The following is a 25,249-nucleotide window of genomic DNA, read 5'->3' as shown; positions in this document are numbered from 1 at the left end:
AGAAAATGACTTTACCCCAGTCCTCAGCAGTCCAATCCCTGCACCTTTTGCAGAATATCAGGCTGTCCCTGATGTTTTTCCTGGAGAGAAGTGGCTTCTTTGCTGCCCTTCTTGACACCAGGCCATCCTCCAAAAGTCTTCGCCTCACTGTGCGTGCAGATGCACTCACACCTGCCTGCTGCCATTCCTGAGCAAGCTCTGTACTGGTGGTGCTCCGATCCCGCAGCGGAATCAACTTTAGGAGACGGTCCTGGCACTTGCTGGACTTTCTTGGGTGCCCTGAAGCCTTCTTCACAACAATTGAACCGCTCTCCTTGAAGTTCTTGATGATCCGATAAATGGTTGATTTAGGTGCAATCTTACTGGCAGCAATATCCTTGCCTGTGAAGCCCTTTTTGTGCAAAGCAATGATGACGGCACGTGTTTCCTTGCAGGTAACCATGGTTGACAGAGGAAGAACAATGATTCCAAGCACCACCCTCCTTTTTGAAGCTTCCAGTCTGTTATTCGAACTCAATCAGCATGACAGAGTGATCTCCAGCCTTGTCCTCGTCAACACTCACACCTGTGTCAACGAGAGAATCACTGACATGATGTCAGCTGGTCCTTTTGTGGCAGGGCTGAAATGCAGTCAAAATGTTTTTTGGGGATTCAGTTCATTTGCATGGCAAATAGGGACTTTGCAAATAATTGCAATTCATCTGATCACTCTTCATGACATTCTGGAGTATATTTAAATTGCCATCATACAAACTGAGGCAGCAGACTTTGAAAATTAATATTTGTGTCATGCTCAACTTTTGGCCACGACTGTACACCCATTCAGCATCGTACACACCCTCTTAAGGTTTAGCACCACCCATCTTGTTTTGCTCTCGGAGCGTTCAGAGTGCACACTTGACCCTCTGGCCGATGATTTGTTACCTATGGAAAACATGAAAACAGCCTAACCAGCTCTGCTGGCAACAATGTCATTACACTTTTTTGCAGACGTTTACTGACACCGGCCATATTCAACGGGTTTGGTGTACACACGTCACGTAACGTTAGCGAGCGAGCTAGCCAACATAAGCTAGTTAAACAACAATGAACAGTGTCAACAATGCCACAGCGCTGGGCATGTTCAATGTTAGCTAGCTAACATTAGGCTCTAACTAGAACAGCAAACGGCTCTGAGAAACAAATAACGTCATCTACGGAGCCAGCCAGCTAACATTAGCTAGCTAGCTAACAGTACACTTTAGCTTGAAATGGAACCACTTTGTCAAAATTCGATAACATGTAATATCTGAAGCGTCTCCCTGTCAGGAATGCCATGCCACGTTTGCCCTTAGTTTGAAGATGTAATCTGGAGACAGGTGTTTTCTCTGTCTCTTTAGCTATCATACTCTAATTCCACTGATTTCAAAACTTGATCCTCCAGAATGTGGAGAGCAACACTTATGCAGCTCCACTACACAGTACTTTAAAAAAAAGCCGCTTTCGACAGGATTACCAACACAGACTGACGAGCTTCTATCGCAGACCAATCCGAACTCCTCTATCGGGATGTCCAGCCCACTCATTATCTCAGCAAATCATGGCTAGTGGGATGGTTGCTCACTTTTTCTGTGGCTTAAACAACAATGCTCGTAATTTAACAATTGTATTCGTATTTACAGATCGCATAAAGGTTTGTTATTAAGGCACATGAAAGTTCACATGTTCGAGAAGGCATTTCTGCCAAAACGCATTTTGATAAATAAAATTAAAAAGACCTAACGGCTCTCTGGTGAAGTTGTGACTTGCGACATACGCCTAGTTTCCTGAATCGGGTCCCATATATTCGTAGGTATAATTTATGTTATTGTCCATAAAATGCAGGTCAAACCATTGCATAAGAGGACACTTAATAGTTTTTTTGAACAAGGAACATCTTTGTCTTCCAAGTCAGTAAGAGATTGTACTTGGTCCCTCGAAGAAACATTTTGCCCAACCAGTGTCATCATGCTAGAGCCACACTTACCAGGGTTGGGATCAATTCATAAATTGAAAAATAGCCTACTCACAGAGTCAGTGTGCTCCTTTTCCGTAGGAGGAGCAGCAGCATCAGTCTCTGCCAGAGAGAACTCAATGCCAGAGCTGTGGTTGCACTAAGCCACAGGTAAATGTAATTACATAAACCGCCCCAGCAATGCATCGCCAATAATCAGGTTTATTGCCATGGTAACCCCTTCATCTCTTATTGCCTTGTCATTCACTGTTAGTGTGTTGGCACTAGGGCTGGGAATTGCCAGGGACCTCATGATACGATATTATCATGATACTTAGGTGCCGATACGATAGGTATTGTGATTCGATACTGTGATTTTGTTGCGATTCGATGTTCCAAACATATTGTTCACCATATGTCTGCTGCAGAAGGACAAGTGAGCCATGAGAAAACACATTTTGATTTCAAAAGAAGATGGACAAAAAGCTATGAGGGAAAAATACTGGAGTTTTGGTGCAGGTAAAGCACATAAATAATATTGCGATATTGTCAAAACAATTAAAAATTATATCCCGATATGTAACCGTATCGTCTTTTTCCCCCAACACTAGTTGGCACATATACAGCAGCTGTGGCCTTGCCCTCCCATTCATCTAAATGTAGCATTGCAGGCTAGCACCTCTGGATCATAGTTAGGGCTGACACTCCAGTCTGCTAATTTATCATAATTAGTGTGATCTCAGGAATCATACCTCTGTTCCGCGCTTCATTCTCTATGTCAGACACACAGCATATGACTAGATACATCTACAAATTTTTGTGTTTGTATTTTGAGTGAACCGTTGCGCTGAACCATTAATAAAAATAATACACCCACATACAGTGCTTTTGGAAAGTATTCAGACCCCTTGACTTTTCCCACATTTTGTTACGTTACAGCATTATTCTAAAATGGATTAAAAATATATATATATATCCTCAGCAATCTACACACAATACCCCATAATGACAAAGCGGAAATAGGTTTTTAGAAATTTTTGCAAATGTATTAAATTAAAAAACACAAGTATTCAGCCCTTTTGCTATGACAATTGAGCTCAGGTGCATCCTGTTTCCATTGATCATCCTTGACATGTTTCTACAACTTGATGGGAGTCCACCTGTGGTCAATTCAATTGATTGGACATGATTTGAAAAAGAACACCTGTCTATGTAAGATCCTACGGTTGCCAGTGCATGTCAGAGCAAAAACCAAGCCATGAGGTCGAAGGAATTGTCTGTAGAGCTCCAAGACTGGATTGTGTTGAGGCACAGCTCTGGGAAAGGGTACCAAAAAAATTCTGCAGCATTGAAGGTCCCCAAGAACACGGTGGCCTCCATCATTCTTAAATAGAAGTTTGGAACCACCAAGACTCTTCCTAGAGCTGGCCGCCCAGCCAAACTAAGCAATCAGGGAAAAGGGCCTTAGTCATGGAGTTGACCAAGAGTCTGATGGTCACTCTGACCGAGCTCCAGAGTTCCTCTGTGAAGATGGGAGAACCTTCCTGAAGGACAACCATCTCTGCAGCACTCCACCAATCAGGCCTTTATGTTAGAGTGGCCAGACGGAAGCCACTTCTCAGTAAAAGGCACATGAGTCCGCTTGGAGTTTGCCAAAAGGCACCTAAATACTCTGACCATGAGAAACAAGATTCTCTGGTCTGATAAAACCAAGATTGAATTCTTTGGCCTGAATGCCAAGCGTCACGTGTGGAGGAAACCTGGCACCATCCCTACGGTGAAGCATGGTGGTGGCAGCATCATGCTGTCGGGAGGTTTTTCGATGGCAGGGACTGGGAGACCAGTCAGGAACGAGGCAAAGATGAACGGAGAAAAGTACAAAGAGAGAATAGATGACAATCTGCTCCAGAGCGTTTAGGACCTCAGACTGGGGGCGAAGGTTCACCTTCCAACAGGACAACGACCCTAAGCACACAGCCAAGACAACACAGGATTGGCTTCGGGACAAGTCTCTGAATGTCATTGAGTGGCCCATTCAACCTGACAGAGCTCGTGTGGATCTGCAGAGAAGAATGGGAGAAACTCCCCAAATACAGGGGTGCCAAGCTTGTAGCGTCATACCCAAGAAGACTCGATGCTGTAATCACTGCTAAAGGTGCTTCAACAAAGTACTGTGTAAAGGGTTGGAATATTTATGTAATGTGATATTTCATTTTTTATTTATTTTATAAATCAGCAAACATTTCTAAAAACCTGTTTTTGCGTTGTCATTATGCGGTATTGTGTGTAGATTGATGAGGGGAAAAAATGAATTTTGGATAAGGCTAACATAACAAAATGTGGAAAAAGTCAAGGGGTCTGAATACTTTCTGAAGGCACTGTAGACACATTAATATACATGCGCGCACATACACACAACTCTCATAAAGCAAAACATATTGGATTGCAGATCTGGTGAAACATCAGTTGATAGTCAGCCCATCACACTGAGTAGGAGGCTAGTGTGTGTCTGAACTTCTTAACTGGGTTTCTCATCCGCTGGCTCTCAGTATCTAGCTAAACACCTCCCGTTCACCATGGGCACTGCTGTCTCATCATACATGGTGAGGCCTACTACTAATAGGCCTGTGCTGCTGCTTCTTCTCTCAAGGGTATTTCATCATGTGAAATCGGTGTAACTGCTAACACCATGCAGAGCGCTGGGAAGGCTTTTGTTTCCTCAAAAATGTCTATTAACATGCTGTTGTGTTTTTATCAGATCAGCTCCCTATGTCTCATTTCCCCTCTTGTTTTGTCTCTTATCTGCTCCTGTTTTCCCCCATCATGTAGTGCACAGCTGCACCCTCTTAGACTGTTGGAAAGCTGGCAGCGCTACGTGTTGCTGCATGAAGGGGGCTCACATTCAGTTAGTTGCATCCATGGTGAAAGACTGTTTCACATCACAGGGATTTCGCTGTGTGAATACACTGTACTGGGGTCAGCATTGCTGGCTGTCTATGAATAATGTATTCTGTGTGTTTCACTTATGACCCAGAGTTTCTGTCAGGGCCTCTGCTCTTAGGCATTCAGGTCTCTCTCTACTAGTTTCTGCCACCATGAAATTTTTAGGCAACATAATGGCCCTTGATGTGGGATTCTTATGGACTTGCTGTAGAGGGTTTTGTGTGTGTCTCTGACCATTACCAGATTGTATTCAAGCTGTAAACAGTGTGTGTAATACATCCTGATCCTAAATGTTACTGTGTTGTAGCCTGTAACTGTGCTGTTGCCAGCAACAGTTATTCAATGTCATCACAGAGCTCACCTGCGGCTCTGGCTAATGAAGTCGGAGCTCCAGCACTGGGGCCACACTGCACACCTGCCTGCCGGAGGAGGGTAGAGACAGACAGTGCTGAGAGGGAGAAACGCAAACAAAGCCCTAGAGAACATCACCGTACATGGCTGAGAGGTGTTCTTGGCTATAGAAGAAAGACAGCCATAGAAATAAACGAAATATGTCTATGACTAGACTATAATACATGGCCATGAAGACCATGCCTGAAAACAACATGTTTGCCCTAGAGGAAAACATGTCTGAAGCGCAAGACGCCATGCAAGAGGCCATGAATACAGAGCACATGGCTGAAAAGCCGATCAATTTAGTACAACACACACACGCCATGCTGCAGCAGTCCGACTCCACTGTGAGTGAATCACAGGGCCTGTGGCTGAAACAGTAAATGAAGCTTGGATCGTCCTGGACTCAGTGCACCGTCACACAGCGCTGATTAGCCCAGACCTCCCTAGGGGTGGGGAGAGACAAATGGAGGAGACTCTCCAGTATCCTGCTCATTACTTACGGAACGACAGTGTCATCCTGCCACGGTGCCAGCCTCTCCCTTAGTAGCGCTGAGTGTGTGTGTAAACCAGTCGTCAGCGCCTGTTGGAGTGTCTCTCACTTTGTCTCTGTTTGTCAGCCTATAGCAGCTCCAGCTCGCTAATGGTGGCAATGTGCGTCCTTGAGAGAAACACTTGTTTGTGTTTGCATGCCTGTCTGGAAAAAAATGCTTTCTCAAAAACAACGGGGGGGGTGATGCCATGGCTGGTGGTGCAGCACTTTAGCTTCAGCGCTTGTGGCATTAACTGCCATCCAACCGAAAGGAGCTGGAGTCTACACTCCATTATGACTCCTGTCAATTTAGGAAATTAATTCAAACTGAGATTCTTTTGTGTGTGTGTGTGTGTGTGTTTATAGTGTATGTGGACACCCTTTCAAAGTAGTGGATTTGGCTATTTCAGCCACACCCGTTGCTGACCGGTGTATAAAATTTGAGCACACAGCCATGCAATCTCATAGACAAACATTGGCAGTAGAATAGCCTTACTGAAGAGCTCAGTGACTTTGAGCATTTCACAGTCATAGGATGCCACCTTTCCAACAAGTCAGTTCGTCAGATTTCTGCCCTCCTAGACCTGCCCCTGTCAACTGTAGGTGTTGTTATTGTAATTGGAAACGTCTAGGAGCAACAATGGCTCAGCTGCGAAGTGGTAGGCCACACAAGCTCACAGAACGGAACTGGCAAGTGCTGAAGCGCGTAGTGTGTAAAAATCATCTGTCCTCGGTTGCAACACTCACTACTGAGTTCCAAACTGCCTCTGGAAGCAGTGTCAGCACAAGAACTGTTTGTCGGGAGCTTCATGAAATGGTTTTCCATGGCTGAGCAGCAGCACACAAGCCTAAGATCACCATGCGCAATGCCAAGCGTTGGCTGGAGTGGCGTAAAGCTCACCGCCATTGGACTCGGAAACGGTAAAAACATGTTCTCTGGAGTAATGAATCACATTTCATCTGGCAGACTGACAGACTAATCTGGGTTTGGTGGATGCCAGGAGAACGCTACCTGCCCAAATGCATAGTGCCAACGGTGAAGTTTGGTGGAGGAGGAATTATGGTCTGGAGCTGTTTTTCATGGTTCGGGCTAGGCCCCTTTATTCAAGTGAAGGGACATCTTAACCCTACAGCCTACAATGGCATTATAGACGATTCTGTGCTTCCAACTTTGTGGCAACAGTTTGGGGAAAGCCCTTTCCTTTTTCAGCATGACAATGCCCCTGTGCACAAAGCGAGGTCCATACAGATATGGTTTGTCGAGATTGGTGTGGAAGAGCTTGACTGGCCTGCACAGAGCCCTGACCTCAACCCCATCAAACACCTTTGTGATGAATTGGAACACTTGACTGCAAGCCAGGCCTAATCGCCCAACATCAGTCCCTGACCTCACTAATTCTCTTGTGGCCGAATGAAAGCAAGTCCCCGCAGCAATGTTCCAACATCTAGTGGAAAGCTTTCCCGGAAGAGTGGAGGCTGGTATACAGTGTATTCTGAAAGTAGTCAGACCCCTTAACTTTTTCCATATTGTCTAACGTTACAGCCTCCACTAAAATTTCCCCCCACTCATCAATCTACACACACTACCACATAATGACAATGAAAAAACAGGTTTTTAGAATTGTTTGCAAATGTATACAACAAAAACTGAAATGTCACATTTACATCTCTTTAAAACTTCTTGACGCTACGGATCCCGTTACCGGGATCATTTTCCTAAACAACCACTGAATTGCAGAGCGCCAAATTCAAAAATAATACTAAACATATTTATAATCATGGAATCACAAGTGAAATATACCAAAACATAGCTTAGCTTGTTGTTAATCCACCTATCATGTCAGATTTTGAAAATATGCTTTACAGCGAAAGCAATCCAAGCGTTTGTGAGTGTATCAATCAATGCTAGAACAGTTAGCCTTAAATTAGCTTGGTCACAAAAGTCAGAAAAGCAATAAAATGAATCGCTTACTTTTGATAATCTTTGGATGTTTGTACTCATGAGACTCCCAGTTACACAATAAATGTTCATTTTTGTTCGATAAATATTAGTTTTATAACAAAAAAACGCCATTTGGGTTGCGTGTTATGGTCAGAAAACCACAGCCTCGTTCCATTCCTGAAAGGCAGACAAATTCCAAAAAGTATCCGTAATGTTCGTAGAAACATGTCAAACGTTTTTTTATAATCAATCCTCAGGTTGTTTTTAACATACATCATCGATAATATTTCAACCGGACGGTAACCTATTCAATAAAAGAGAGAAAGAAAATGTCGAGCTACCCCCCTCGCGCGCAGGAACTAATCAAAGGACACCTGACTCGTTTTGAAAAATCTCGCTCATTTTTCAAAATAAAAGCCTGAAACTATGTCTAAAGCCTGGTCACAGCCTGAGGAAGCCATTGGCAAAGGAATCTGGTTGATACCCCTTTAAATGGAAGAGGGGCAGGCAATGAAACAGGGAAGAGAAAAAAAAGCACTTCCGGGTTGGATTTCCTCAGGTTTTTGCCTGTAGAATCAGTTTTGTTATACTCACAGACAATATTTTGACAGTTTTGGAAACTTTGGAGTGTTTTCTATCCTAATCTGTAACTTATATGCATATTCTACGATTTGGGCCTGAGAAATAGTCAGTTTACCTTGGGAACGTTATTTTAAAAAATAAAATAAAAATTCTGGCCCCTAGCGTCAAGAAGTTAACAAAGAAGCTTGATCTTGTTTGAGACACAGAAGTGGACTTTGAACAGTGTACATTATGCATTCTGCACCTCTTGGTATTTAGAACGCCCCTCTTCCACCTGCTTGACATTCATGTATTCCTCGCAAAGAGGGGAAACGATTTCAAATGATCGGAGCATGGGCGTGATTTCCAGAGCAAATGACTGATTCTCAAAATAAATGATCTGAAACCAGCGAAGATGGCTGCAGTTTGGCACAATGAGAGAGAGGGAAAGACGCTGTGAATCAGCTATCAAATCCTCCAAGCCGCCAGACGTAATTAATTCTATGGAACGGGAGACCAATGGATGAAGTAATTTCCATGGGTGAGACACACCTGGGTGCAGCGGAAGTGTTTCATGGCATTACATTATTCATGTCAACCCCCAAAACAGCATCTCTATATTTGAAAATCCTCTTTCGACTCACACACTCTGTTCCTCCCCCTCTCTCTCTGTGTTGCTTGCTGGTGCTGTCAACACTAGCTAGCTAACCCAGCATGCTGCTGCGCCTTAAATCCCTGTTGTTAATTCCCCTTCCGCTACCTTGTAAATAGTCAGGAGAAAAATTGAGGTGAAAAAAGCGAAGGCTTACCCATTCCCCCCTAATCCTCGTTTAAAGATCATATGCCTGGTCCAGAACTGGAGATGAGTAACTCTAAACCCACTGTCTATCTGGACTGATGTTATCAGGACCCACACAGATGGAAAGATGGAACACGACCAAACAGAGAGCTGTGGAGAGAGCAGAAAGTAGGAGAGGGTAGTTATTAGGGATGCTGGGGTGTGTGTTTGTGTGTGCGTGCGCCAGGTTTAAGGATATGGGGATTGGGGACACAAACTACATGGCACAAAGGTATGGAGTCAGGGACACACTTATGTTAGATACTGTTTTGTCTAGTAGCGCAATTTTTCCACAGCATTCTAAAATAAATAATTTACCCAAAACCACTAATTCCTATGATTCACAGTGTTAACTCTGGAGATTTTTTTTTTGAAGAAATGTTAAATACTGTTGTAATAAGGTTGGTACGAACATGTGGAAATCTGTTGCAGCTCAAGTTGATTACAAAACCCACAATGCAATGCTCTCTCTCTGGGCTGGCTGACTGTCTAGCAAGGTTCTATCTAGTAAACGTAGCTACACACAATAATACCATAATCAATATCAGCATGCGAACATGGCCAGCTCTAGCCTTTTGGGGGACCCTAAGCAAGTTTTGGTTGGAGGGCCACCACCTTGTGGCAAAACATTTCCTTGGCCCCCCTCTTGAAGGTGGAGAGAAATGTTTGTTTTAAAGTTAATTTCCTGCAATTATACACATTTTGCCATGGGGCAGCAGATAGCCTAGTGGTTAGAGCGTTGGGCCAATAACCGAAAGATTGCTGGATCGAATCCCCGAGCTGACAAGGGAAACATTTGTCGTTCTGCCCCTGATCAAGGCAGTTAACCCACTGTACCCCGGGCGCCGTGACGTGGATGTCGATTAAGGCAGCCCCCCGCACCTCTCTGATTCAGAGGGTTTGGGTTAAATGCGGAAGACACATTTCAGTTGAAGGCATTCAGTTGTACAACTGACTAGGTATCCCCCTTTCCCATAGGATTTTTTGTTTTTGTTTTAAAGGCTCAGTGCAGTCAAAAACGTGATTTGTTTTTGTATTTTATACATCTTTCCACCCTGAGGTTGGACTATATTGTAAACATGATGATAATGCTCTTTTAGTGTAAGAGCTATTTGAAAAGACCACCTGAAATTTCAGCCTTTTTTAGTGGGATGGAGTTTTGGCCTTCCATGGTGACATCACCTTGTGTTAAATTAGTTAATAGACCAATAAAAAAAAGGGTTCCAAACCTCTCTGCCAATAACGGCAAGTTTTCCCCTCACCACTCAGACCACTCTAAGACAGTCCAAGTGAAATTCTTGCTTGAGAAATTGCTCTCTGCTAAGAAGCTATTATTGTTTGTTTTTTTACAATTTTAATTGAAAACATTGACAGCAAGGTACTTAATTGTTTCCCAGAAAGTATTTGATATTGAGAACTGCTGCATTGGATCTTTTTTTTTTAAAGCAAGTTTTCTGCAATTCTACACATTTTGCCATGGAGTGGAGAGATGTTCTTTTCAGTTTTCAAACTAATTTTTGTGGTGACTTATTCTGTTAATATGATATGAGTGAGAATGACTAACAAAATCAATGGGGCCCCCCTGGAGGTCAGGGCCCCTTAGCACGTACCTGGTCGGTATTCGACAAAAGTTACTACACGTTTAGATAAGTGGCTAGACTAACTTACCAGTCTAAAACATGTTAGATGACATGGCTAATTTAGTGACTGTCAGTGACTGACATAAGAGAATAACTGCTTGTGCACAACCAAATTTTGAAATTGCACCTGGTGTATTCTACAATTCTTACTCTCAATAGTAAGTTGATATCCCGACTGAGTTCCAACAACATGCTATTTTATCGTGGCCCAGTAGGGCCCTAAGCTATACAGCTTAAGTCAGTGAAAGAATGAGTTGAATAATTTGGTCCACTATACTTTGTAATGACGGTATAGACAGATGGATGTGTTCTTGACAAGTATGCCCATACCATCTATTGGCTGATTTGACAATCTGGTGTGCAGGTAATTGTTTTAAAAGCATTATGAAATGTGATGTGTTATTCCCTATCTCCAGTGATGGGAACCTTATCATGATGCGTTACAACACGATTTCCTGATTTCACAAACGGACCACTTAGAAGTTAAATAATAGTTATTTTTCTGACTCATAGAACATAGACTATCACCAAATTGACAGTTATTTCTGGAGTGGATTATCCCTTTTAAATAGCTTTTTGGGGCAAATAACATTGCTGACAAGGGCAGGGATTGGCAGCTAGAGAATGCTAGACTTCCATCAGGGCCTGTTCTCTTTCTGAAAAGATCCATGTTATCTCATCTCTGGCTCATCTGCTAAACGCTGCAGTGAAACCTCAGGCTCCACTATATAAAATAAAAAAACAATCTTTCCCTGGCTGGCTTTCTTTCTTCTCACACAGAATGAGCTCTGATCAAAGCCTAATGGCCATACTGAACAGTGCAGTGGTGAAGGCTCTCTGTGCCTAGCTAAGGCAGTGAGTCATTCTGCCCCGAGCCCCCCAGACCACAAGCCTTAGAGAGGCAGAGACATAATGCTAACCAGCCCCGGGGAATGAAGGCTCCCTGCTCCTGAGAAAGGTTTGATCCCTGTACCTCAGACACAACCATAAGCCAGTGACGACTGCGCCGACATTTAGATGAGATTGTCCGTGTGTGTGTGTGAGAGAGGAAAATAGAGGCAGGAGGATGGGGGATATATGAACAAGTCTTAAATATACATTGGATGTTCACATAGGCGATCATTAATGGATTCTCTGAAGCTGTGTGAATAAGCCACAAGCTCCCTGTTAGAGGTCTGCATGTGTATGATTTCTTCTGAGGATCACCACTTTATATTAAGAATGTAAAATGTCAGAATAATATTAGTGATTTATTTCTGCTTTTATTTATTTCATCACATTCCCAGTGGGTCAGACGTTTACATACACTCAATTAGTATTTGGTAGCATTGCCTTTAAATTGTTTAACTTGAGTCAAACGTTTCGGGTAGCTTTCCACAATCTTCCCACAATAAGTTGGGTGAATTTTGGCCCATTCCTCCTGACAGCTGGTGTAACTGAGTCAGGTTTGTAGGCCTCCTTGCTCGCACACCCTTTTTCAGTTCTGCCCACAAATTTTCTATAGGATTGAGGTCAGGGCTTTGTGATGGCCACTCCAATACCTTGACTTTGTTGTCCTTAAGCCATTTTGCCACAACTTTGGAAGTATGCTGGGGTCATTATCCATTTGGAAGACCCATTTGCGACTAAGCTTTAACTTCCTGACTGATGTCTTGAGATGTTGCTACAATATATCCACATTTTTCTCCTCATGATGCCATCTATTTTGTGAAGTGCACCAGTCCCTCCTGCAGCAAAGCACCCCCAGAACATGATGCTGCCACCCCGTGCTTCACGGTTGGGATGATGTTCTTTGGCTTGCAAGCATCCCCCTTTTTCCTCCAAGCATAACAATGGTCATTATGTCCAAATAGTTCTATTTTTGTTTCATCAGACCAGAGGACATTTCTCCAAAAAATACGTTCTTTGTCCCCATGTGCAGTTGCAAACCGTAGTCTGGCTTTTTTATGGCTGTTTTGGAGCAGTGGTTTCTTCCTTGCTGAGCGGCCTTTTAGGTTATGTCGATATAGGACTCGTTTTACTGTGGAAATAGATACTTTTGTACCTGTTTCCTCCAGCATCTTCACAAGGTCCTTTGCTGTTGTTCTAGGATTGATTTACACTTTTCGCACCAAAGTACGTTCATCTCTAGGAGACAGAACGCGTCTCCTTCCTGAGCGGTATGACGGCTGCGTGGTCCCATGGTGTTTATACTTGCATATTATTGTTTGTACAGATAAACGTGGTACCTTCAGGCGTTTGGAAATTGCTCCCAAGGATGAACCAGACTTGTGGAGGTCTACAATTTTTTTTCTGAGGTCCTGGCTGATTTCCTTTGATTTTACCATGATGTCAAGCAAAGAGGCACTGAGTTTGAAGGTAGGCCTTGAAATACATCCACAGGTACACCTCCAATTGACTCAAATGATGTCAATTAGAAGCTTCTAAAGCTATGACATAATTTTTTGGAATTTTCCAAGCTGTTTAAAGGCACAGTCAACTTAGTGTATGTAAACTTCTGACCCACTGGAATTGTGATACAGTTAATTATAAGTGAAATAATCTGTCTGTAAACAATTGTTGGAAAAATGACTTGTGTCATGCACAAAGTAGATGTCCTAACCGACGTGCCAGAACTATAGTTTGTTAACAAGAAAATTGTGGAGTGGTTGAAAAACAAGTTTTAATGACTCCAACCTAAGTGTATGTAAACTTCCGACTTCAACTGTATTAGTTTCGTGTAACATTTTGAACTTAAAATCTTTTTCTTTTTTTGTCCGCTGTAAATGTGACCGACGAAAGCAGCGCAAAAGTTGAAATCACCGGTACGAGCGCATCAGGCTGCAATTTCATAAAGTAGCTGTTGACTCATTTTATACTCGCTGTGTGTCGTATTTGGCCCGCTGGCCTTGTTTGACACATGTGCGCTAGCTAATTAGCCACGTTGTGATTGACTGACTTGTGAGCATTGCTCCTGCTAGTTTGATTGCATTACCAGCCTTAGTTACAGTCGTCCGTTTTTGTTCAAAATATTGAGTAATTGAAACTGAAACATTGCATCCCGAATGGGTGAATATGCCAGGCCAGCTGTGATTTACAACCTGAAAGCAATATTTTGTGACTATCAAGAAATGTATTGGTGAATTATATTAATCATGCATTGAACTGCATCCATTTTGCCAACAATGCATTACTGTATGTCATGGAATTGAGTCATATAGAACCTATTTTTAAAGCCTCTGATAAGTTGTTTTTAAGCATAAACTGGTATTTTTATATTTTTTTACTTATGAAGGTCTCTGTTTCATATCTGCAAAGTAGTTCAACGCTGTCAGTTCAACTTTAAGCCTTGGTATGATAGAGGCATCATAGAAATCCATCTCTTTTCCAAAGGTTAATACATTTTTTTGAATGAACAGTCCATGTACAGTGCCTTCGGAAAGTATTCAGACCCATTACGTTACAGCCTTATGTTAAAATGGATAAATTGATCAAAAATCAACAATCTACACACAATACCCCATACTGACAAAGCAAAAACATGTTTTCAGAAATTTATGAAAATGTATTAAAAATAAGAAACAGCAATACCTTATTTACATAAGTATTCAGACCGTTTGCCATGAGACTCGAAATTGAGCTCCGGTGCTTCCTGTTTCCATTGATCATCCTTGAGATGTTTCTACAACTTGATTGGAGTCCACCTGTGGTAAATTCAATTGATTGGACATGATTTGGAAAGTCACACACCTGTCTATATAAGGTCCCACAGTTGACAGTGCATGTCAGAGCAAAAATCAAGACATGAGGTCGAAGGAATTGTCCGTAGAGCCCAGAAACAGGATTGTGTCGAGGCACAGATCTCGGGTAGGGTACCAAAAAATATCTGCAGCATTAAAGTAACCCAAGAACACATTGGCCTCCATCATTCTTAAATGGAAGAAGTTTGGAATAGAGCTCGCGAAAAGGTGCCTCCGGGATGCTGGCCTTCTAGGCAGAGGTGTTAAAGAAAAAGCCATATCTCAGACTGGCCAATACAAATAAACAATTAATATGAGCAAAAGAACACAGACACTGGACAGAGGAACTCTGCCTAGAAGGCCAGCATCCCGGAGTCACCTCTTCACTGTTGACGTTGAGACTGGTGTTTTGTGGGTACTATTTAATGAAGCTGCCAGTTGAGGACATGTGAGGCGTCTGTTTCTCAAACTAAACACTCTAATGTACTTGTCCTCTGGCTCCGTTGTGCACTGGGGCCTCTCACTCTTTCTATTCTGGTTAGAGACAGTTTGCGCTGTTCTGTGAAGGGAGTAGTACACAGCGCTGTACGAGATCTTCAGTTTCTTCTCAATTTCTTGCATGGAATAGCCTTCATTTCTCAGAACAAGAATAGTCTGACGAGTTTCAGAAGAAAAGTTATTGGCCATTTTGAGCCTGTAATCGAACCCACAAATGCTGATGCTCCAGATACTCAACTAGTCTAAAGAAGGCCAGTTTTATTGCTTCTTTAATCAGAACAACAGTTTTCAGCTGTGCTAACATAACTGCAAAAGGGTTTTCTAATGATCAATTAGCCTTTTTAAAATGATAAACGTGGATTAGCTAACACAACGTGCCATTGGAACACAGGAGTGATGGTTGCTGATAATGGGCCTCTGTAGATATTCCATTAAAAATCAGCCGTTTCCAGCTACAATAGTCATTTACAACATTAACCATGTCTACATTGTATTTCTGATCAATTTCATGTTATTTTAATGGACAAAAAATGTGCCTTTCTTTCAAAAACAAGGACATTTCTAAGTGACTCAACTTTTGAATGGTAGTCTACGTAAATTTGATATTTCATTTGTTTTTATTTTTTTCATACAATAAAAAAAAAAAAAATGGTTAACCTGTTTTTGCTTTCATTATGGGGTATTGTGTGTAGATTTGATGGGGGACAGTAAACAATTTAATACATTTTAGAATAAGGCTGTAACATAACAAAAAAAGTCAAGGAATCAGAATAAATTCTGAAGACACTGTACAACATCCCATCCTCGGATTTCTTTACATTTTTACAGATAAGACATCTTGTATTTACCAAACAACATGATTTGAATGTGCTAAAAGCCTCAAATATTGAATTCCTTCTGAGGAATAGGAAGATAAAATGAATTTCTAAATTGTATGTTTGCCTTGATTTCTTCCCAGATAACACTAATAGTCTCTGTCAAATATGAAGCAAACTTGGGGGGGAAAGTATTACAAATGACGAAGGGGAAGATATCTGTGATACTTGTCATTGTACGAGCACCAATCTGAGACATAAAATGTTGCAATTTAAGATTCTACATAGAGTATATTATACCCCTGTACGTGCATAAAATGCATACAAAAATGTCCTACCTATGCTGGAGATGTAAGAAACAAAAGGGGACTATTTTACATAGCTCTGGACAGGCCCACAGCATATCTAAGTATTGGGACGGCATAATATTGTTTAGATCTCAGTGTATATCAATCAACTTTACCAAGGTCCCCTTACATATGTCATTTGGGCAATATAATCTTAGGTGACTTCTATCAACAGAAGTTCTGTAATTTAGCCCTTATATTGGCAAATAAATGTATTACTCTGCACTGGAAGTCACCCGATTCTCTAACAGTTGCCCATGGGTTTGTGGAATTATCGCACTAGATAGCATGCCTTATAATATAATGGGCAAACCCAGGATATTTTTATGTATGTGGGCAGAATACCTGGAATATGTTAAGCATAAATGGTTTAATGTATGAATTTGTACAGTCCCTAAAATAACTAAATGCTTACTAACTAACAATCTTTGTGGAAAGGTGCCTCCGGGTCTGGCCCTCGTGGCCCCGGGTGCTTGGTCCCTCCCGGCTCTAGCACACCAGATCCAACTAGCCATTTAACTAGCAAACCTTGGATCTGAGTGGTCTGTTGTGCTGCTGTCAGGATAGATCGGTATGTGGAGTGGCCTAGGGGCGCCAGGGCCGGTGTGAGAAGCACCGTCGCAGACTGTTAAATAACTCTGCAGGTGAGGAAATAAGACGATGTGTCAGATGGAGCTACTTAGGAAAAGATCCTGATAGATAGATAGATAAATGAATTGAAATGTACCGCTAAATGTAGGCCAATAAGTATACTTCAACAACCTAATGTAGGCCAATAAGTACAAATACCTAGAGCGAATACCAATGTTTGAATAATTGTTCTTCTATTTTATTATAATTATTTGTTTTGTTTGTTTTTGCTTGGTTTCTTGTGTTATTTATGTTCATGGTATGATTTGTCTGCTGCTTTCCCATCCATAGGATAGAGATGTGAGGGAGGGTGGGGTTGAGGGGGAGAGGGTAGATGGGGAAATTGTTGTGAGGTTAAAAGTGGCTGGATGGGCAAGAAAAAAACAATACATCCTGTAGGATGAATTACGGTTAAATTGTATTATATGTCATTGTGCAGGAATAATTGTAAAAAAAAAAAAAAAAAAAAAATAAGATGATGAAATGCCATTGGAAGAGGCTAATAAAAGCAGGAAGTGATTATGACTGGAGGCGCTAATCAGTAAGGTGAATGTGATTGCTCTGGTCTGATGAAGGGAACATGCAAGTTAGGCAGGGCGCTTGATTGCTCGGGCCTGGGCTCACGTCTTTGTCAAGATAAATGAGTCAGGCAGATGTTGACATGCTCTTAATTGAGTGTTTGACATTATGAGCCTTGCATGAAATCGCGGTGACGCTAGAGTGACTGAGAATGGCTCTGAGGAGGAGAGAGCGAGTGATGAGGGAGCGAGCACAAGAAAGGGCTAGGTTCAGGCAGATTAATGGGTGAATCCATTACCACAAGAGTATTTGTGCACCCATTAGGCCCGGTGCTGTGTAGTAATGTTTCCTGTCGTCATCCTGGCCTTTCCCTCTCACAGGTCCTCCTCGGAAGCCATTAGAGCACAGTGGGGGCTCTTATTTCACACTGCTTGCCGTGTCACACACACGCACAGGGTTTCCCTTTGCCGGTAATTGCCAGCTTTTGGCTAATAACAAAAAAGAAAAAGCTGATTTAATAAAATTGTTGCCGGCCAAATTGACCGGGAGAAAAAACAATCCCATTGCAAAATAATTAATTGTATTTATTCGATGGAAATACATTTGACCGTCATGCTTATCTATAGGTTAATTTGCTAAATTTAGTGGAATTAAATTGGTGCGTGTGTATTTTTTAGTTAGTCATCATGTATCTTATTTATCACATGTGCACAGTATATTTTGAGCGGAATATCACTTGTCAGACCGCGCTAGAGACGCTGCTGCAGCTCCTCAACTTGTTGCTGCTGGAGTGAAACGTGCTTTTATAAGCTCAGTCATTGTGCAACAATTCTGTTAAAAACAATTTTGATGGCCACGATTTATAGAGCTACTGTTTTTTTTTATTTCTCACCTGGTAATTGAAGCCCGCCTCCCATTCGCCATTAAAGTGCATAGGCAGCGGTAGGCAGGCTATCAGTGCATCACCCATCACTTTACAATGTGAGCTGAAGGCAGTATGCATTTTGAAAACATACTTAATTTTACACGTACTTAACATTTTAACATATTGTGAGGCATGTCTTAACTTGCTTCAAAGTAGCCCAGGCAAAATCCAACCATAGAAACATGGTGGCAATTATTTTATAAAGACTTCCTCATATGCCGTTGAAACCAGCATTTCTCTCTTGTTCTATTGGTTTTCTTATCAACTATTTCATTGTCCAGAAGCCAAAGGCACAATCCTAGTCATATTGGCGTCCCATCCTAGTTGTTGCGTCTTTAGATTCCCCCTCTAAGTTTCTAACAGAGATGTTGATCTCTGTCACATGGAACTGCTCTCATTAGATGCGCTGTTTAGCACGGTGTTTTCCCACAAATTGCATTTTGGCAAATGTTTGAAAATTACATTTTATTGGCTACTTCACTACAGTAGTTGCATGTTCTGTAAAGATGAATGACCATAATCTAAAAGTGATTTCTGCAATTCTGAGCACTGTGGGTGAACGCCCTAATGGGTTCACACCAATTCATATGGGTCTGGTAAGTTTCTCAAATGGCCGGTAAATTAAAATCTTCCCGGTCACATTGTCCTAACGTAAACCCTGTAAACCCTCATGACCGCAATAGTCAGTCAGTGAACATATCGCACTAAATAGCACATAAATATCATATTTGAATGCATCTTTGTGAGGACGTACTCATAAATGCATAGGACCCCAGCCGTCCGGTGGGTTAGAACTGCCAGGACAGTGTGTCTTTATCTGGACTAGAGGTTGACCGATTAATCGGAATGGCCGATTTTAATTAGGGCCGAGTTCAAGTTTTCATAACAATCGGAAATCGGTAATTTTGGATGCCGATTTTGCCGATTCAAAAAAATATATATATATATGTAACACATTCTTATTTTAAATGACGGCCTAGGAACGGTGGGTTAACTGCCTTGTTCAGGGGCAGAACCACAGATGTTTACCTTGTCAGCTCAGGGATTCAATCTTGCAACCTTACGGTTAACTAGTCCAACGCTCTAACCACCTGCCTCATGAGGAGCCCGCCTGTTACGCGAATGCAGTAAGAAGCCAAGGTAAGTTGCTAGCTAGCATTAAACTTATCTTATAAAAAACAATCAATCAATCATAATCACTAGTTATAACTACACATGGTTGATGATATTACTAGTTTATCTAGCGTGTCCTGCGTTGCATATAATCGATGCAGTGCGCATTCGTGAAAAAGGACTGTCGTTGCGCCAACGTGTACATAACCATAAACATCAATGCCTTTCTTAAAATCAATACACAGAAGTATATATTTTTAAACCTGCATATTTAGCTAAAAGAAAATCCAGGTTAGCAGGCAATATTAACCAGGTTAAATTGCGTCACTTCTCTTGCGTTCATTGCACGCAGAGTCAGGGTATATGCAACAGTTTGTGCCGCCTGGCTCGTTGCGAACTAATTTGCCAGAATTTTACGTAATTATGACATAACATTGAAGGTTGTGCAATGTAACAGGAATATTTAGACTTATGGATGCCACCCGTTAGATAAAATATGGAACTGTTCTGTATTTCACTGAAGGAATAAACGTTTTGTTTTCGAGATGATAGTTTCCGGATTTGACCATATTAATGACCTAAGGCTCGTATTTCTGTGTGTTATTATGTTATAATTAAGTCTATGATTTGATAGAGCAGTCTGACTGAGCGATGGTAGGCACCAGCAGGCTCGTAAGCATTCATTCAAACAGCACTTTCGTGCGTTTTGCCAGCAGCTCTTCGCAATGCTTCAAGCATTGCGCTGTTTATGACTTCAAGCCTATCGACTCCCGAGATTAGGCTGGTGTAACCGATGTGAAATGGCTAGCTAGTTAGCGGGGTGCGCGCTAGTAGCGTTTCAAACGTCACTCGCTCCCCTTGCTCTGCATGGGTAACGCTGCTTCGAGGGTGGCTGTAGTCGATGTGTTCCTGGTTCGAGCCCAGGTAGCGGCGAGGAGAAGGATGGAAGCTATACTGTTACACTGGCAATACTGAAGTGCCTATAAGAACATCCAATAGTCAAAGGTATATGAAATACAAATCGTATGGAGAGAAATAGTCCTATAAGAACGACAACCTAAAACTTCTTACCTGGGAATATTGAAGACTCATGTTAAAAGGAACCACCTGCTTTCATATGTTCTCATGTTCTGAGCAAGGAACTTAAACGTTAGCTTTCTTACATGGCACATATTGCACTTTTACTTTCTTCTCCAACACTTTGTTTTTGCATTATTTAAACCAAATTGAACATGTTTCATTATTTATTTGAGGCTAAATTGATTTTATTGATGTATTATATTAAAGTTCAAATAAGTGTTCATTCAGTATTGTTGTATTTGTCATTATTACAAATAAAATAAAAATATTGGCCGATTTAATCGGTATTGGCTTTTCTGGTCCTCCAATAATCGGTATCGGCGTTGAAAAATCATAATCGGTGGACCTCTAATCTGGACTGAGTCAGTTCTAACCACACACAGTGTAAACACATTTCCTATCAATTAAAGTCTGCAGATAGACACACACATCGACATGAATATGTATTCATGTTTTGAGTTCAGCGTTATGTAAGTAGTGTGGAGCTGTTATTTTGGTCCTGAAGAGTGGATAGGTCCACATCAGGGAACTGTATGGTAATGAAATACAACAGACCTTCACTGTGTCTATTCTGGGAGCCAGTTTACTCTTAAAGAAGGGTAATTAGTATAAATGCCTGTCTGTCTTGGTGAATTAGTGGCTGCGGTGAAATGGCTCATATCTGTGCTACAGTAGGTGATCCCTAACCCCTCTTCCCCCAATGGTCTCTTCCATTCTCCTCTCCCATCTTTTCTTCTAGCTCTTCATTGTGCAGCTGTCTCTCCTCTGCCGGCCTGAGGGCTCATCTTGAGTGAAGTGAGCCGAAATGGCAGATGTCATCAACACACGTCTCCATTCCCACAGTGTCCACCTGACACTTTTTTTTAGGTCTCTGTAATCTCTATCTCGCTCCCTTCTTCTTTCTCCTCTTTTCTCTCTTTGCCCTGCATTTGTATACTTTTTTCACTGTACCCCTGGGTCTGTTAGTCTCTTGCTCCCTCCTGCCTGCCTGCCGTGGGTCAGGTTGTACTGTGTATTGCAGCTGCTAAAATGGATGGCTTTTAGTGTTCTGTTCTCTCCCTTTCTCTCTCACACGTCCCCTGCTCTCAGGCAGGGTTCAGCCCTCAGGTTCTCAGCCTGCATCTCCAGGGCCCCACAGCTGAGTCCACACACACATTAGACATCTTGTCCCCTCGCGCAGATCATGTGGAATGACAATGTTTCACATATCTTTTCTCTTTTGTATTAGAAAGCTGTCACCTGACTCTTGTTGTTGGGTCATTCTATATGATTTCAATCACTTTCTGACTGCACCATTTTTGATTTTAGAATTCAAATAGTGTATTCGGAAAGTATTTCAGACCCCTTGACTTTTTCCATATTTTGTTGCGTTACAGCCTTATTCTAAAATTGATTAAATTGTTGTTTTCCCCTCATCAATCTACACACAATACCCGATAATGACCAAGCAAAAACAGGTTTTTATAAATATTTTCCAATGTGTTAAAAGTAAAAAACTGATATCACATTTACATTAGAATTCAGACCCTTTACTCAGTACTTTGTTGAAGCGCCTTTAGCAGCGATTACAGCCTAGAGTCTTCTTGGGTATGACGCTACAAGCTTGGCACACCTGTATTTGGGGAGTTTCTCTAATTCTTCTCTGCAGTTCCTCTCAAGCTCTGCCAGGTTGGATGGGGAGCGTCGCTGCACAGCTATTTTCAGGTCTCTCCAAAGATGTTAGATTGGATTCAAGTCTGGGCTCTGGCTGGGCCGTTTAAGGAGATTCAGAGACTTGTCCTGAAGCCATTCCTGCGCTGTCTTGGCTGTGTGCTTAAGGTCATTGCCCTGTTGGAAAGTGAACCTTCGCCCCAGTCTGAGGTCCTGAGCGCTCTGGAGCAGGTTTTTATCAAGGATCTCTCTGTACTTTGCACCGTTTATCTTTCCCTCAATCATGACTAGTCTCCCAGTCCCTGCAGCTGAAAAACATCCCCACAGCATGATGTTGCCACCACCATGCTTCACCGTAGGGATGGTGCCAGGTTTCCTCCAGACGTGACGCTTGGCATTCAGGCCAAAGAGTTCAATCTTGGTTTCATCAGACCAGAGACTCTTGTTTCTCAGGGTCTGAGAGTCCTTTAGGTGCCTTTTGGCAAACTCCAAGCGGGCTGTCATGTGTATTTTACTGAGGAGTGGCTTCCGTCTGGCAACTCCACCATAAAGGCCTGATTGGTGGAGTGCTGCAGAGATGGTTGTCCTTCTGGAAGGTTCTCCCATCTGTTCAGAGGAACTCTGGAGCTCTGTCAGAGTGACCATCGGGTTCTTGGTCACCTCCCTGACCAAGGCCCTTCTCCCCGATTCCTCAGTTTGGCTGGGTGGCCAGCTCTAGGAAGACTCTTGGTGGTTCCATACTTCTTCCATGTAAGAATGATGGAGGCCATTTTGTTCTTGGGGACCTTTATTGCTGCAAACATTTTTTGGTACGCTTCCCCAGATCTGTTCCTCGAAACAATCCTGTCTCGGAACTCTACAGACAATTCCTTCGACCTCATAGCTTGGTTTTTGCTCTGACATGCACTGACAACAGTGGGACCTTATATAGACAGGTGTGGCTTTCCAAATCATGTCCAATCAAGTTGTAGAAACATCTCAAGGATGATCAATGGAAACAGGATGCACCTGAGCTCAATTTTGAGTCTCACAGCAAAGGGTCTGAACACTTATGTAAATAAGATGTACTTAAAAAAATAAAAATGTATACATTTGCAAAAATGTCTAAACCTGTATTCGCTATGTCATTATGGGGTATTGTGTGTAGATTAATTAGGGAAAAAAATGTTTTATCCATTTTAGAATAATGGCTATGTGGAAAAAGCCAAGGGGTGAGTACCTTCCGAATGCATTGTATAACATCCCTGTTTTATAGTCTCCAACATTGGTATATTATAGAACAGCAAGAGAAAGAGGAACATTTATTGTCTACGTTGCAGCTGCTTCTTTGTCCTGAAGCAGGCCTTGCAGGCGAAGTGTTGATGATAAAATGTCTCCTTTTGATCCTTTTGTGTATTTTCTTTTCCACACTACATGACTCCAGGGAATATCCTAAGCCTTGACCATGTAGCCTAAATCTTTACTTAACTTCTTATGGGGCAGGTAGGTGGGATGGTAGCGTCCCACCTGGCCAACATCCGGTGAAATTGCAGAGCGCGAATTTCAAATTACAGAAATATAAATATTTTTTAAAATACAAGTATTATACATCAAAATAAAGCTTAACTTCTTGTTAATCCAGCTGCTGTGTCAGATTTCAAAAAGGCTTTACGGCGAAAGCACACCATGCGATTGTCTGAGGACAGTGCCCCGCATACAAAAACATGAAAAACATTTTTCAACCAGGCAGGTGCGACACGAAAGTCAGAAATAGCGATATAATAAATGACTTTGTAGATTTTCTTCTGTTCGCACTCCAAAAGGTCCCAGTTACATCACAAATGGTCCTTTTGTTCGATAAAGTCCTTCTTTATATCCATAAAAACTCTGGCGCGCTTCATTCAATAATCCACCGGTTTCCCTCCTTCAAAACGCATACAAAATGAATCCCAAACGTTACCAATAAACTTAATCAAACAAGTCAAACAACGTTTATAATCAAACCTCAGGTACCCTAATATGTAAATAAACTATACAATTTAAGACAGAGAATAGTATGTTCATTACCGGATATAAATAACAAAGAACGCGCTTTCACCCTGCAACACTACAGCCAAAATGGGAGCCACTTAGAAAAACTACAACTTCTAGCTCATTTGTCCAAAAACCAACCTGAAACTCTTTCTAAAGACTGTTGACAGCTAGAGGAAGCCCTAGGAACTGCAATCTGGGATGACTTCATAATACTCATAATAAACATGAAAGCCATTGGAAACAGTGGTAGGCTGAATGTTTGTTTTTTTGTTGGAAGGATTTGTCCTCGGGGTTTCGCCTGCCATATCAGTTCTGTTATACTCACAGACATCATTTTAACAGTTTTAGACACTTTAGGGTGTTTTCTATCAAAATCTACCAATTATATGCATATCCTAGCTTCTGGGCCTGAGTAACAGGCAATTTACTTTGGGCACACTTTTCATCCGGATGTGAAAATACTGCCCCCTACCCAAGAGAGGTTAACTTTACCATTGTATGACAATGTTTGAATCTTACTGTTTGGTGCCTGCTTCCTGCTGTACCTTTTAGGTGCCCACTTCCTGTCTGAGGTTATTCACTTCCTGGTTATGTTGTAACCTGTGTGCTGACTTCCTGTTGTGCCCCTTTAGGGAGGAGGAGGAGAGCCTGCGCGATAAGATTCGTGTGGACCATGAGCGTGCGCTGCAGGAAGCCAAGGAGAAGCTGAGGAAGTCCCGGGACGAGCTGCGGGCTGAGATCCAGACGGAAAAGAGCAAGGTGGTGGAGGACCTAAAGAAGAAGAAGGAGGTGCCCAAGCCCCTGCCCCCTGTCCCCATGCCCAAGATGTTGGGGGTCAACGATGGAGACTCTGTGGAGCCTGACGTCAAGGAAAAACGAGACAAGATCAGAGAGGTGAGGTAGAAGGAGGGAGAAGGGGCGGGGTTGGGGGGTGTGGATGAGTGTGTGCGCGTGCGCGTGTCTTTATCTTTGTCTTTTGTCTGTCCCTATGTCACAGTTTTCTCTGTGTGAAAGGGAGATCTAGGAGACAGAGATGTCTGATAGTTCAGATGCTCTTTCTGCGATGCTGAGTAGGGACCGACAGACAGCCAACCTGAGACCGTTTTCCCCCATCCGTCC

The 25,249-nt window shown here is 42.2% G+C and overlaps 1 protein-coding gene across 2 annotated transcripts in view; it reads left to right on the top strand.

Moving 5' to 3' along the window:
- man1a2 (mannosidase, alpha, class 1A, member 2) overlaps positions 1-25,249 on the top strand; it is a 132,328-nt gene that overhangs the window by 14,676 nt on the left and 92,403 nt on the right. For both annotated transcript variants that reach the window (XM_039014426.1, XM_039014425.1), the window contains exon 4: positions 24,763-25,024. In XM_039014426.1, the coding sequence (XP_038870354.1) occupies positions 24,763-25,024 (262 nt within the window). The remainder of the gene's footprint in view (positions 1-24,762; positions 25,025-25,249) is intronic.

The sequence above is a fragment of the Salvelinus namaycush genome, chromosome 19 (assembly GCF_016432855.1).
Source record: "Salvelinus namaycush isolate Seneca chromosome 19, SaNama_1.0, whole genome shotgun sequence".
Classification (NCBI taxonomy): Eukaryota; Metazoa; Chordata; class Actinopteri; order Salmoniformes; family Salmonidae; genus Salvelinus; species Salvelinus namaycush.
This window is presented reverse-complemented; position numbering and strand designations above follow the sequence as displayed.